Below are 15850 nucleotides of genomic sequence, written 5' to 3'. Positions count from 1 at the left end.
CTGGCTGCACAACCTTGTCTTTGGTTGTGAATATGCACATCAACGGAAGTAATTTTTTAACTTGGTCTACTGCACCCAAATTTTTTACATTACTTTCAAAAAGTAAGCTACTCTTTCAAAATTGAGATGCTGCTGGGGAAAGGTTCTTTACTTATGTCTATCCTTAAAAACAAAAATCATCATTTTTACTTCACTTCTTTGTCCGTTCTCTTATCTTCTGCCTTTTCAGGATCATGGACTTTCTTTGTGATTTTCCTCAATTTACATTTATGTTTTCCTGTATCTAGTTTTGTTGGCCAATAAGTAGGTATATTTTTTTAAATCTTTTTTATAATTAGTTTGACTCTTTTTTCAGTAACTTGTATCATTGTTGCACTATGTAATTTTAAACAGCTTCTTGAATTTTTTAAAACTTTTCTTGTGTAACTTGTGTAATAAAGTATTGCTAATTTTGTTTTATGTAAACAAATTTGTTTCAGTAAAAGTAATTATTTCAAATTAATCACTCAGTCATTTTTATTTGTATTAGATTTATTTATTTATGTACCTACCGTGATAATTATTCTCATGTTAATTATTATGAATTGTTATGGCCATTATGAACACACTTAAGTTTTGATGCTGTAAGTATCGATCATTTAAGTTGCTCATAATTCTGTTCTGTTTTCATGCAATTATAGCTTTGTTTTTGACCTTCCCTTGCAGCCAAATCCATCAAATAAACTAGCAATAATACATATTTTGGGTCTGTTGTCCAATTTGTTCACCACATTGGATATCAGTCACCATGACGATGAGCCAGAAGGCACTGAAGCAAAGAAAAAACCCACCTTGCAAGGACCCAACCCTGTAAGTACTACCAGTGGTACTAACATGGGATTCTCATGGCTTGAACTTAGTTTTTTTAGAAGTTGAATGATGTTTATGTTGCCAGGAACATATTTATGGGGGAATTTTCTGTTTTGTAAAGTTGCTTTGACATTCAAAAGCAACTATTAAAGGTGATGATTTCTCGACAGGTTGTGGTGGTCCTCCAACAGGTCTTCCAACTCATACAGAAAGTGTTGTCTAAATGGCTGAATGATGCTCAGGTTGTTGAGGTAAGATTGACTATTAAAATACATCTGGCACTTCTATAACTTGTTGATTTCATTTTTGAATTAAAATTGTCTTCCTTCTCAATGTATAGTTTAGCTTTTTAATGGAAAAGAAATTGGGAAACCAATTACTTTGCTCAGTCACTTTCGAGTGTTCAGGAAAGTGATTGTCATACTTTTTGTGAGCAACGTCTGACCTTCAGTACATGCGTACATGACATTACAGTTTCAATGCGCTTCATAAAGTTGCGATGTGGGTTAGTATCTGATTCATGATCACTGTCAGTCACTACAACAACAACTTATATTTATGTAACACAGTTGCCAAAAAAATCCAAGCCTCTTCTGAGGTATAATCACATTTTTTAAAGAAACCATGCCAATAAGACAAATAAGGTAGTTGAAATGGCAACCAAAAACTTGATCAAAGAGGTGCGCATTAAAGAAATGCTTGAAAGGGAGAGAGCAAGAAGAGATCCAGAAAAGTTCAGATAGAGCCTGTGCCTTACTACTTGAGGCACACCTGGTAATAATGGAGTGAAGTGCAAGATGGCACAATAAGATCAGAGTCAAGAGATTGTGTAGGTTTGGAGGAGGCTACAGAAATGAGGGCCACCTTTTCACCAATCTCCTGAGCACCTTTTCCTGATACCACCACCTTTGGTGATACAGCAGAGATGCCAATTTTTGTAATCTTAGAAAAGGATTGAAAATTTCAGGATTTGCTGTGTGCTATTGGTTAAAAGTTCAGCTATGAGGCTGGGATAAGGGTGGGAATCTGGTTGCTGAAACTGGGGAAAGGGAGAGAGAATGTGGGCCAACAGCCACTGGAGGTGGTGAGGCAACTTGAGTCAGGAATAGGACAAGGCAAGAGTTGGTCCTCAAAGCCAGTGATTTTCTTGGTATGAAGTAGCAAGCTGTTAAAGGATTATTCAGCTGTCCAGTCAGAAGGCTTCGGCTTGTGTTTATGTTCAGTTTATTTTTGGGTAATTTTTATTTATTTATTTTATTTTTATTTACATTGATCAGAAAATATTGGGATATATTCACAATGAGAGAGATTCTCTTGTGTATTAGAAGTTAGAAGAAATAAGGTTTGGGAACTCTTAATAGTCATTTGCTGAAGAGATTTAAAACACTCTCTCAGCATTTAAATTTGGAGGAAAAGGGAATTACAACTTTCCCTGGAGAGACTATAAAATGAACTGCTTCTTGAGTATATTGATTGACAGCCCACCTGGTGTAGCTTAGCAAAAGCTTCTTATCTGTTCAGTAGGCTTCATTATCTGGAGATGAAATAGTTTGTTCTGATAACAGTTGCCATTTTGAATCCTTGGTTCTATTTCAAAATTTTCAGAACCGCTTATGTCAGGTGATGTGTGGACAGTTAGGTTAAAGTGGTAATTAAAGAGTGTTCATCTTTATAGTTGGTGATCGACATTTGTTTATAGCAAACTGAGCATTTCTAGGAATTGAACATTTTCTAGCATGGAATTTTACCCTGAGAATTACTTCAATAATCTAATAGATTCATATAATACAGAAGAAACTCTTTGGCACATTGAGTCTGTATGACATAACTACCACTAAAAGTGTGCAAATCCCAATTCGTTTCTTTGAATATCATGATATGTGATGTACGCTTCCAAATAGCTTTTTAAAGGTTCAGAGTGAAAAAGTGTGGCACTGCAAAAGCATAGCAGGTCAGGCAGCATTTGAGGAGCAGGAGAGTCTGCAGTCCTCACTTTTCTCCTAATGTTTTTAAAGGTTGTAAGGTTTAAAGCCTCCACTACCTTTCCAGATTCCTACCACCCGCTAAGTGAAAAGGTTTTTTCCTAAATCCCCTCTGAAACTCCTGTCCCTTTCCCTAAAACTATGCCGTCTCATGACTTGCCCCTCAACCAAGGAGAACAGTTGCTCTTGCTTCATCCTGTCATACCCTTCATAATCTTACACACCTCAATCATGTCTCCCCCCCTTAGTCTTCTCTGCTCTTAATAAAACAGTCTTAAACCTACCTTCTAGCTCAACTTCTCTATTCGGACTCAACATCCTGGTGAACCAACTCTATACACCCTCTGGTGCGATCACATCCTTCCTGTAGTGTAGTAACCAGAGCTGCACACAGTTCTCTAGTTACAGCCTGATCACTGATCTGTACAGCTTAAACATTACCTCCTTGCTTTTATGCTGTAATGCCATGATTGATGAAAACAAATGTCCCATATGTTATCTTAACTATCCTACTCACGTGACTTCAGAGATTTGTGAATAATTACCCTGAGATCTCTCTGTTCCTCCAAACTGCTTAGCATCCTGCCGTTCATTAAATACTCCCTCATCTTGTTTCTTTTTCCAAAGTGCATCACCTCACCCTTATCATGGTTAAATACCATCTCGTGCTGGTCTGCCCATCTGACAAACCCCTTTCCCAATCTTTGTCATCTGCAAATTTGCTTAACAATCCCCCCATGTTTTTCATCTGTGTCATTTATGTACGTAAAACAATAAGGGTCCCAATCCTGAACCTTGAAGTACACTGCAGGACTCCAACCTCCAGTCACTCAAGCAGCCTTCTACCATTACCCTTTGTGTCCAATTATTAAGCCAATTTCTGATCTATCTTGCCAAGTTTCCCTCAATTCTGTGTGCCTTAACCTTCTCAATCAGTCTCCCATGTCAAAAAGCTTTGTAAAATCTATGTAAACATCTACTGAACTTCTCTCATCTACACACTTAATCAACTTCTGAGAAAGTTCTAACAAAGTTGTCAGGCATGACGTCCCTCTGACAAAGCCATGTTGGCGATCCCTAATTAACCCATGCCTTTTCAAGTGGGTATTAATTAGTTCTTTCAGAATTTTCTCTAATCGTTTCCTTACCACTGTCATGACACTCGCAGGTCTGTAATTTCCTGGTTCATTTCTACTGACTCTCCTAAAAAAGTAGAAGCACATTTGCCATCCAACAGTCCTCTGGCAAGCCCCCTGCCTCCACTCTCTGCCAGAAAGGCATTAAAAATTTGTCAGAGCCCCTGCAGTTTCCTGCCTCAGTAGCTTGTGATGCTTTAAGTTTTCCAACATGATCTTCCAACCGCCACCCTTGTATGATGATTCAACCTAAAGTTTCTGTTTTGAATGTGTGAAGTGGTTTCATTTCGGTAGGAAGGACACAGACACATTACAAAATAGAATACATTTCTAAAAGGGTGCAGGAGCGGAGATTCCTGAGTGAGTGACTCTGTGAATAAGTCATTGAAAATAGCAGGGCTGGTTGAGAAAGCAGTTAAGCTTACAGAATCCTAGGCTTTATTAATATGAAAGTAACAAGGTAATGTTAAATTTGCATTGGAAATGTGAACTTGTTCATTTTGGAAGGGACAGCAAAAGAACAGTATTATTTAAATGGACAAAAACTGCAGAAAGCTGAAACACACAAAACACTGATAGCTATCACACAAGTGTAGCTGGTGAATAAAAATAAAGGGACCCGATGAAGGGCTTATGCCCGAAACGTCGGCTTTTCTGCTCCTTGGATGCTGTCTAACCTGCAGAACTTTTCCAGTGCCACACTTTTCGACTTTGATCTCCAGCATCTGCAGTCCTCACTTTCTCCTAAGAATGAAGGGGCATTAATTCAAGACTGAGATGAGGAGAAATTCCTTCTCTTGGGATTGCAAGTCTTTGGAACTTGCCACAGCACTGGAGGGGCAGAGTTCTTGTGTATATTTAAGGCTGAGATGGATAGATTCTTGATCAGTAGGGGAAAACACCAGAAAGTGGACATGAGTGTCTGATCAGCCATGATCCTGTTAAGGGGCCAAAAGACCTATTCCTGTTCTTATTTCTTATGATGTTATAGTTATACTGACTTGCCCTCAGCTTGAGTATTGTATGCAGTTCTGGGTGACAGTTTAGGAAAGAAATGAAGAATATTGGAGAGAGTGCATAAAAATTAATGAAAATGATTCCCAGAAGAGGAATTTTAGTAATGTGGTTAGATTGGACATGTTGTGACTGTGTTCCTAGGGGAAGGGAGGATTAGAGAAGAAATTTAACACGGGTATTCAAATTTTGCTAGAACAGATAGGGAAAAACTGTTCCCATTCACAGAAGGTTCTTGAAGAGGGCACTAAATTAAGATAATTGGCAAAAGAAGCAACAGTGGTTTGGGGAAAAAAATTCATTCAGCAGGTGTTGGTATCTGTAATGAAACTCATCTGTAAAGATGGAGGTAATTTCAGTCAAGGCATTTAAGTGTAATTTGGATTGTTACCTATAAAGGGTTACAAGGAGGAGGAGGAGAGACATTAGTAGATTTCCCCAGCGGGCATCCATTCTATAAAGTGTGTGTGTGTATGTATGTGTATATATATATATATATATATATATATACACACATATATGCAGAAGGAATAATGTTGGGTCAACATGAATGTGTGCTCTGACATTTTGAAAAGCTTTGCAGATGAGCCAGTGCAGACAGACTGGTTCTGTGGCCTCTCTTTATAGGGCCACCTTCTACTCTGTTATTGAAGCGGTGAGCAGGTCCTTCTTTAATTAATGCTGGGATAATGGACAGGATTTTTTTGAAAAATGTTTTGTGAGTTGTTTTCAAATGCACTAGAATGATGCACCTGGTCTGTTACTTTTATCCAGGTAGCTTTTCAAATAAATTGCAGGTATTTGCCTCCACTCCCACACTGAGCATCAAATTCCAGGTGCCCTGTTTCAAAGTTTTCCCACATAATCCCTCTAATCTTTCTACCAATCACCTTAAATTGATGTTACCTGTTAATTGACATCTTCATTAGGGGACTAAGTCTTCACTGTCTACTTCGCTTAGATGCTTCATAATTTTGTATATCTCAGTAGGACACTCCTCGGCTGCTTTTGTTCTAAGAAAACCACCCTAGCCAATATGATCTTTTCTCAGCTGCAGTTTTCAAAGCTTAGCCACATTCTTTGTAAATCTCTTTTGTACTCTGTCCAGAACAATTATGTCCTGTCTGACCAGAACTGTGTACACTACCCCAATTAACCAATATTTTATGCAGTTCTAGCATCCCTTTTTTAAAAATTTTATACTTCATCCAGTAAAGGAAAACGTTCCATATACTTTATTTACCATCTTTATTTTACCTGTCTTGCCTTGTTTAAGGACCTGTGAGCATGAACTCCCAAGGTATCTTTGTCTCCCTACCCAACTCAATAACATCCCATTTATTCTGTATTTCCCAGCTTTGTTTACCCTTCCCAAATATATTACCTCACATTCTCCTGATGGATCTCCATTTTTCACTTCCTTCCTCCCACTTGACTCAAACCAACTGAACTCTTTCTGGAGTTGACAGCCATCCTTTTCATCACTAACCATATGGCCAGTTTTTATTTTGGGCTGCACAATTCACAATCATGCCTGCCACATCTAAGTCCAAATCATTAATATATAAAACAGACAGCAAGGGCCCCAAAGTGGAGTGTCATTGGACACCACTTCTCATTTGCAAAAACATTTGTCAACCATTTGTTTCCTGTTGCTGAGCCAATTTTGGATCCAACTCGTCATATTCCCCTGTATCCACTGGGCCATAATTTTTCTGACTGGTCTGCCACTTGGGGCTTTATCAACTGGCTTCTTAAAATCCATGGACAATATCCACTGCACTACCCTCATGAATCCTCTCTGTTATTTCCTCAAAAAATTCAGTTGTTAGTAAAACATGACCTTCTGTAAATGAGAACATGTTGACTAACCCTGACTAATCCATGCCTTCCAAGTGTCACTTTTTTCTTTTTCTGAATTGATTCCAATAATTACCCCATCACTGAAATCAGACAAATTGAGCTAATATTATTTGTCTTACCATTCACATCTTTTCCAAAAAATGGTACAGTGTATGCAGATGTCCAATCCTCTGGTACCTTGTCTGTATCTAATGACAATGTGAAGGTGCTAGTGTTGAACTGTGGTGGACCTGTTGAACTATAACCTGGGATCGTGTGATTTTTGACTGTATCCAGTGAGGATTAGAAAATGATCCATGGAACATCCACAGTTGCTCTTCTTTAATCCAATCACATACTGTTGGCACTAAATGTCAGTGGGCGGAAGTGGATACTGCAAATGCTGGAGATCAGAGTCAAGATTAGAATAGTGCTGGAAAAGCATTGCAGGTCAGGTAGCATCCGAGGAGCAGGAAAATCGACGTTTCGGGCAAAAGCCCTTCATTTCTGATCTTCATTTTAATCTTGATTAAATGGAAGTGCCCTATTGTGTGCTGCAGTTGGGATTAGAAGTTAATTAATTTATTTTTGGACTGAATGAATGAGAGATGTATTTAAAATACATCTAGCATCTAAAAGTATAGACTTTAGGAGTGCGCATCTTATAAAATTTACAGACTTCTTAAAAATAAGAATCTTAATCCTGAAGGTTAAATATGATGAGGACTGTTTTAAAAACAACATTTAAGTGGAAGAGCAACTTGGATAAGTAGAAACCAGATAAGGTTTAATGCAAAGAAAAGTGAGGCAGTACGTTTTAGATCAAGTGAAGGGATGGTGATTGGTTGGCAAAGTTAGGAAAACTTCATTTGATAAACTCTAGGCCAAAGTCTCATTTAATAAAAACTGGTATCATTGTTGGCTGAGAGTATTTGAGACCTACAGTTTCCTGTGGTGAATTAAAAATAACTTGATAACCTTTTTATTACGATCTTTGGTATTAAGATTTCTTTCATTTTTTTTCATTCCAGGCTGTTTGTGCAATTTTTGAAAAGTCTGTGAAGACGCTTTTGGATGATTTTGCTCCCATGATTCCGCAGCTTTCAGAAATGCTGGGTCAGATGTACAGTACTATTCCACAGGCATCTGCGTTGGAATTAACACGACAGGTAGAATCCATGTTATTATTTCAAATAAAATTCTTCCATTGAATGAACTGAATGATCTTTCTCTTGTATTGTGAAGGAAGGAAAATATTCATTTTAAATTGGTGTTTTAACAAAATTTAACAGTTACAGAAATGTAAACATTTACAGAAGTGCACTTCTAATGGGGTAGAGATTGTCCAGTTCATTCTGATCATATGAAGTACTTGCTACTTAATTATTTTAGTTTATATGTGGGTTAAAACCAACAGCAAGGCACAGCTTCAATCCCTGATCCTTGCTGGTTTATGTGACTTGCAAATGTGTAGCAGCAGACATTTTTCAGAATGGACTCTAATTTGAGCTGGGAAAAGGAAAAGTTGGTCAAGGTTTTGCATTCACTTACTATTCAGTAACCTACTTCAAATTGCATAGATGCAGTTTTAAGTGAGTACATTAGACTCACCTGAGATGTTCCTATTATTTAAATTCACAATGGATAAAGATTACTAGAGAGAAACATTCAATTGCTGGTGCCCATGAAGCTATACCCAACATATGCAGAAAAAGAAGGAGCAAAACCTGAAAAATGATTTACTGATAACAGTAGCCTAATCAAGAAGCTGTCTAGTCATAATTAGGTTTACAAACTTATCTACTTGATATAAATTTTGCATTTGTGAGATGGTGCACCTTAGAAATAATTTGCATCACCATTCACAAACCCAATTTAAAAGTTTCCAAAGAGCAAAAGTTGTGATTTGCAAAAATATCATTGTTTGCTGGTGAACTTGATGATCCCACTAACTAAACTGCCCAAAAGTCATTTCTGTTTAGTAAACAAGTAGGAAAAGCGACGAAATATCACAAACTAAACAAGCAAATCATCAAACATTATTCTCTACCTCCTTTAATAGCCGTATTTGCGTTTAGCTAGCCAAGTCTATGGATCTATAAATTACATTTATACAAGTAATAAAGCAAGTTTCATCCCTTTCAGTGTGGATAAGTCCTCTGTGGTACGGATTGGTTTTGAAACTCCAGCCATGCATGAATATGATTAAAGGTTACAGACCAAGAGAAGGACTTTGGAGTTGTAACTAATCAATCATAAAAATTTACAGGTGGATTGTGACCATTAGGAAGACCATTAGAAGTACTGGAGATGATTTGGTTGTATTTCCTGGACATTACAGTGTAATATCACTGCGCTTAGACTTTGAACACTTAAATGTTAAAACACATTATACTTAGTCTTGAGAGCACCATACCAAAGTCTATTGTCGCCAATTTTTATCCCCTCCGCTAGAGTTTTTCTTTATTGATTCATGGGATGTGGTTGCTACTAATTGTCCAACCTTAGTGCCCCTTGATAAGGTAATGGTGAGCCACCATCTTGACTGCTGTAGGTAATTCACAATGGCATTGAGGAGGATATTGCAGGATTTTGACCCAGCAACATTGAAGGAACAAAGGTACATTTCCAAATCAGGATGGTGGGTGGTTTGGAGAGGAACTTGCTAGTGGTAGACCCTTTGAAGGTGGACTGAGGGACACTTTGTTAGATGAAACCAAATGCAAACTGTTCAAGTTGCTGTCAGTACACAGTAACTGTTCTGATGGGATTCACTCAACAATTTTGCATTTTTATAATGTGCTGGTGTATTCCATAGAAACCTAATCAAAGTAAGTGAAGAATCTTAAGAGAATCTCAAAGCATCTATAGACACCGATGACTGTTATCGAAGCCAATGGAATGATTTAAGGAAAATGGACATGCAAGAGGCATAACTGGAGAGTTGCTGGGATTACAAAAAAATGTAGGGCTAGAGGAGTTCAGAGATGGGGCGATGCACTTTGCTATACAAATCCAGCTTTTTATTTCAGTACTGCATGGGAAATGCTCACAAAATTTGGAAATGTTACAGGCCTACGTGTGTTCATTTTCCCTTTGGAATATAATATAGCCTGGTAAAATTGTAAAGTTTTATGCTAACCCCACACCTCATGCACAGCTAGGATAGTCCATGTGTCTAGAAAATGAAGAATCTCAATTTCAATCGCTCTGTGCTAACTCCAGTTTGTGCAGTAAGTTTAATTGCTTCCCGGCTGATATTTCCAACATTACTTCTCCACAGTGGTGGCTGCAATGTTCTTTTGTTTAGGGGTTGATGATTGTTTTTGTGTTTTTCTTTCTCACCTTTTTTTATTTTTAAATGTTATTCTAGTTGTCTAAAGTTATTTGGATTCTTGTGTTTTTCAGCTGGTGCATATATTTGCCAATGATCCAACTCACTTTGTCCCTGTAAAGGCTCTATTCCTTCTTGTTACTTCTGTGACCCTCTCTATTTTCCAACAAGGTAAGTGATCATTCTTTTAAATATTGGTCAGTTGGAAATTCTAATGGGTACTAAATTTCTTTTGTGATTGAGTGTGAGCTATACAGTTCCAAGTACTGGCTTCTCAGTACCTATGATGCTCAGTGAGGTTTTGATTCTGACAGTAATGAGGAACTGCAAAGAAAGAAAAACTTCTAATATCTAATTTCAAATGAAAAAGTGACTTTTTATAATCTAGATTCAAAATGTAAATGAATGGCTGTTGGAAAACCACCTGTGTTAGTCACGTTCTATGACACTAATTTGTGCCTGACATTTGTAGTTATCATTAATAGATAGTGGACTGTATTAAGAAGAGAAGCTGACGTATACACTCAGCAGTTTGTGTTTTAAATTGGTAATTTATGTATGCAACTGCATACATAAGTTGAAAATGATGTGGAGGAGCCAGTCTTGGATTGGGGTGGACAAAGTTAAAAATCGCACAACACCAGGTTGTAGTCAAGAGTGTTGGTGCTGGACGATTCTCCTGCTCCTCGGATGCTGTCTGATCTGCGCTTTTCCTGCGTCACACTCTCCACTCTGATCTCCAGCATCTGCAGTCCTCACTTTCTTCCAATACCAGGTTATAGTCCAATAGATTTATTTGGAAGCACTAGCTTTTGGAGCGCAGTTCCTTCATCAGTTGTGAAGCAGGACCATGAGACACAGAACTTATAGCAAAAGATTACAGCGTCATGCAACTGAAATGATATATTGAACAAACCTAGATTATTGTTAAGTCTTTCACCTTTCTGTTCATTAATATGTAAATCCCAGGATGACTTTTAAGTCACATTCTTTATTCTTTAAAAAAGGTGACAACTCAGCTCAGTGCATTAAAGGTGAGAGGTTGGAGTCTGTCTCTATCCCAGTCTTGAGTCAGACTGGTTCTATTTCTAAAGTAGGAATTTATAAAATGTTATATGGATTGACAGCCTGCAAATTGTGCACTTTTTGGGCCAAGTAGAATGCATCCGCAAATATAATTCTGCAAATACAAATGCACCCCATAGATTGTGTGTGTGCTCATTCATGTGTGAGAGAGAGTGAGTTTGTGCGTGTTAGGGAGGCTGTGTTTGCATATATGGAAGCTTGATAAAGTGTTTGTGTGTGAGAGGATGGGTAAGCATGTAGGGCAGGAATCTTCTGTGGCTATCCCCATTTCAAACAAGTATGCTACTTTTGGAAAATGTAGCCGGTGATAGACTCTCAGGGGAACGTAGCAGAAACAACCATGTTTCTGGTATCAAGACAGGCTATAATATAATGAGGGGTATGTCAGGTTCCAGGCAATCAATTGTGATAGGCAGCTCTCTAGTTAGAGCACAGACGGACATTTGCGCGGCCAGCAGCGAAAAATCAGAATGGTGTGTTGCCTCCCTGGTGCCAGGATCAAGGATATTTCAGAGAGGGTGCAGAATATTCTCAAAGGGGAGTGGGACCAATAGGAGGTCATCATATGCATTGGAACCAATGACATAGGAAGGGAAAAGGATGAGATTCTGTAGGGAGAATATAGAAAGTTAGGCAGGAATTTAAAAAGGTCCTGGAGGGTAGTAATATTTGGATTACTCCGTGCTGCAAGCTATTGAGGGAAGGAATAGGAGGATAAAGCAGGTGAATGTGTGGCTGAGGAACTGGTGCAGGGAAGAAAGATTCACATTTTTGGATCACTGGAATATCTTCTGGGATAAAAGTGACCTGTATAAGAAGGATGGATCGCACCTGAATTGGAAGAGACTAATATACTGGCAGGGAGATTTATTAGAGCTGCTTGGGAAGATTTAAATTAGTGAGGTGGGTGTAGTGGTGGGACCCTGGGAAATAGTGAAGAAAGAGATCAATCTGAGATTGGTATGTTCAGGAATGAGAGCAAGCCAAACAGTTATGGCTGTACTTAGGGAGAATATTCCCGGGAATACATCCAGGGACGTTAATTGAGAGGAACTGAGAAATAAGAAAGGGATGATCACCTTTTTGGGATTGTATTGTAGACCTCCTAATAGTCAGAGGGGAATTGAGAAACAAATTTCTAAGGAGATCTCAGTTATCTGTAGGAATAATAGTGTGGTTATGGTAGAAGATTTTAACATTCCAAACATAGACCGGGGACTGCTGTAGTGTTCAGGATTTAGATGGAGAGGAATTTAAGTGTACAAAAAAAAATTCTGATTCCGTATGTAGATGTACCTACTAGAAAAGGTGCAAAACATGAACTACTCTTGGGAAATAAGGCAGGGCAGGTGACTGAAATGTCAATGGGGGAGCATTTTGAGGCCAGCGGCCATAATTCTATTAGTTTTAAAGTAGTGATGGAAAAGGATAGACCAGATCTAAAAGCTGAAGTTCTAAATTGGAGGAAGGCTAATTTTGATCGCATTAGGCAAGAACTTTCAAAAGCTGATCTGGGGCAGATGTTCGCAGGTAAAGGGATGGCTGGAAAATGGGAAGCTTTCAAAAATGAGATAACAAGAGTCCAGAGACACACATTCCTGTTAGAGTGAAAGGTAAGGCTGGTAGGTGTAGGGAATGTTGGATGACTAGAGAAATTGAAGTTTTGGTTAAGAAAAAGAAGGAAGCATATGTCAGGTGTAGACAAGATAGATTGAGTGAATCCTTAGAAGAGTATAAAGGCAGTAGGAGTATACTTAAAAGGGAAATCAGAAGGGCAAATAGGGGACATGAGATAGCTTTGGCAAATAGGGTTAAGGAGCATCCAAAAGGTTTTTATAAATACATTGAAGGACGAAAGAGTAACTACGGAGAGAATGGGGGCCCTCCAAAGATCAGCAAGGCAGCCTTTGTGTGGAGCCACAGGAGACAGTGCGATACTAAATGAGTATTTTGCATCAGTATTTATTGTAGAGAAGGATATGGAATGTGGGAAAATAAATGGTGACAACTTGAAAAAATGTCCATTTTACAGAGGAGGTGATGCTAGATATTTTGAAATGCATAAAAGTGGATAAATCCCCAGGACCTGATCAGATGTACCCTAGAACTTTGTGGGAAGCTAGGGAAATGTTTGCTGGGCCCCTTGCTGAGATATTTGTATCATAATAGTCACAGATGAGATGCTGGAAGACTGGAGATTCGCTAACTTTGTGCCACGTTTAAGGAAAAGGTAGGGAACTATAGACCAGTGAGCCTGACATCGGTGGTGGGGAAGTTGTTGGAGGGATTCCTGAGGGACAGGATTTACATGTATGTGGAAAGGCAAGGACTGATAGGGATAGTCAGCCTGACTTTGTGTGTGGGAAACCATCTAAATCCTTACAAACTTGATTGACTTTTTTGAAGAAGTAACAAAGAGGATTGATGAGGGCAGATCAGCGGACATGATCTATATGGACTTCAGTAAGACTTTTGGCAAGGTTCCTCATATGAGATCTAACCTTGCTAACCAGTCTCCTGGAATACAGGGAAAACTAGCCATTTGGATACAGAACTGGCTCAAAGGTAGAAGACAGAGGGTGGTGGTGGAGGGTAGCTTTTCAGACTGGAGCCCTGTGACCAGTGGTGTGCCACAAGGATTGGTGCTGGATCCACTGCTTTTCGTTATTTATATAAATGATTTGGGTGTGAGCATAGGTATAGCTGGTAAGTTTGCAGATAACACTAAAATTGGAGGTGTAATGGACAACAAAGAAGGTTACCACAGAGTACAACGGAATCAGATGGGCCAATGGGCTGAGGAATGGCAGATGGAGTTTAATTTAGATCAATGCGAGGTGTTGAATTTTGGAAAAGCAAATCAGAACAGGACTTCTACACTTAAAGGTTCTGGGGAGTGTTGCTGAACAAAGGGATCTTGGAGCGCAGGTTCGTGGTTCCTTGAAAGTAGAGTCGCAGGGAAAAGGCGATTAGTATGCTTTCCTTTAATGGTCAGAGTATTGAGTACAGGAGTTGGGAGGTCATGTTTTGGCTGTGCGGGTCGTTGGTTAGGCCACTGTTGAAATATTGCGTGTAATTTCGGTCTCCCTCCTATCGGAAGTATGTTGTGAAACTTGAAAGGATTCAGAAAAGATTTACAAGGATGTTGCCAGGGCTGGAGGATTTGAGCTATAGGAAGAGTCTAAATAGGCTATGGCTGTTTTCGTTGGGAGTGAGGGAGGCTGAGGGGTGACCTTAGAGATTTATAAAATCATGCGGGACATAGATAGGATAAATAGACAAGGTCTTTTCCCTGGGGTGGGGGAGTCCAGACTAGAGGGCGTAGGTTTATGGTGAGAGGGGAAAGATATAAAAGGGGCCTAAGGGGCTACCTTTTCACACAGAGGGTGGTGCATGTATGGAATGAGCTGCCAGAGGAAGCGGTGGAGGCTAGTACAGTTGCAGCATTTTAAAAGGCATCTGGATGGGTATATGAATTGGAAAAGTTTAGAGGGACATGGGCCAAGTGCTGGCAAATGGGACTAGTTTAGGTTAGGATATCTGGTCAGCATTGACGAGTTAGACCGAAAGGTCTGTTTGTCCTGTACATCTCTGACTCACTGACAGTAAGTGTGAAGTAATGCATTTCTTTTTTTTAATAGATATTTTTATTAGAAATTTAACATTTTTACAAGTTTACAAAAATAAACAAAACTCTCAGATATAAACATTGATATACAATTAGCTCAAATATACAATAGCCAAAATTTGACAAAAAAATAAAACAACAAAAAAAAACCGAAAAGAAAAAAAAACAAACAAACAAAACTCAACTATCTACTAATCTAACCTATATTTAAGTCTCTTACATCTCTTACATGCTCGGGATGTGTTAGCATCAGATATAATAAAACCCGTATTCGTGCGGGATTCCTCCCCCGAGGGGCCGCGGACCAGCCAGGTTTGTAATCTCAATTAAATAAAAGCCCTTGTTAGGATAGCCGAAATATCTGTATTTATGTAATTCAAAAAGGGCTGCCATATTTTATAAAATAATTCGGTCTTTCGGTGCACCATTATTTGTAAGGAAGTCAAGGGGAATACATTCCATAATTAGTCTGTGCCAATGTGAAAGTCCAGGGGGGCCCTCCGCCGCCCAGTTCACCAAAATATTTTTCCTTGCACAGAAAGAAAGAATAGAAAATAGTCTCTTCACGTACGTGACCAGGGAGGGAAAGTTCGAAAAGCCCAAGAGGAGAGATACGGGGTCCACTTTAATTTCCGTTCCTAAAACTTCTGTCAGGGTACTTGCTACTTTAGTCCAATATCCACGGATCTTATGACAGGTCCATAAGCAATGTACAAGAGTGCCCACCTCTATTTTGCATTTAGGACACATTGGAGATGCTCCTGCCTTAAATTTTGCCAATCGAACCGGTGCTATATGGGCCCTATGAAGTATCTTCAGCTGGATAGCCTGGGTTCTGTTAAAAATAGTAATTCTTCTAGCATTTTCCCAGATATCATTCCACGTTTCTGTGGAGATTTCTAGTCCCAGATCCTGATCCCATGTTTTAAGCAGATAATCCATATCTCCCGATACTTCATCATGTAATAAATGATAAATA

General features: G+C 38.8%; 1 protein-coding gene across 1 annotated transcript in view; it reads left to right on the top strand.

Annotated features, from left to right (window-relative positions):
• Positions 1-15850, top strand: part of ipo13b (importin 13b) — a 225279-nt gene that overhangs the window by 167060 nt on the left and 42369 nt on the right. Inside the window, exons 10-13 of the mRNA XM_043700097.1 lie at positions 706-849; positions 1020-1100; positions 7855-7992; positions 10232-10328. Of these exons, the coding sequence (XP_043556032.1) occupies positions 706-849; positions 1020-1100; positions 7855-7992; positions 10232-10328 (460 nt within the window). The remainder of the gene's footprint in view (positions 1-705; positions 850-1019; positions 1101-7854; positions 7993-10231; positions 10329-15850) is intronic.

Source organism: Chiloscyllium plagiosum, chromosome 11 (genome assembly GCF_004010195.1).
Source record: "Chiloscyllium plagiosum isolate BGI_BamShark_2017 chromosome 11, ASM401019v2, whole genome shotgun sequence".
In the NCBI taxonomy this organism is placed as follows: Eukaryota; Metazoa; Chordata; class Chondrichthyes; order Orectolobiformes; family Hemiscylliidae; genus Chiloscyllium; species Chiloscyllium plagiosum.
The sequence above is the reverse complement of the archived record's forward strand: the minus strand, read 5'-3'. Positions and strand labels throughout refer to the sequence as shown.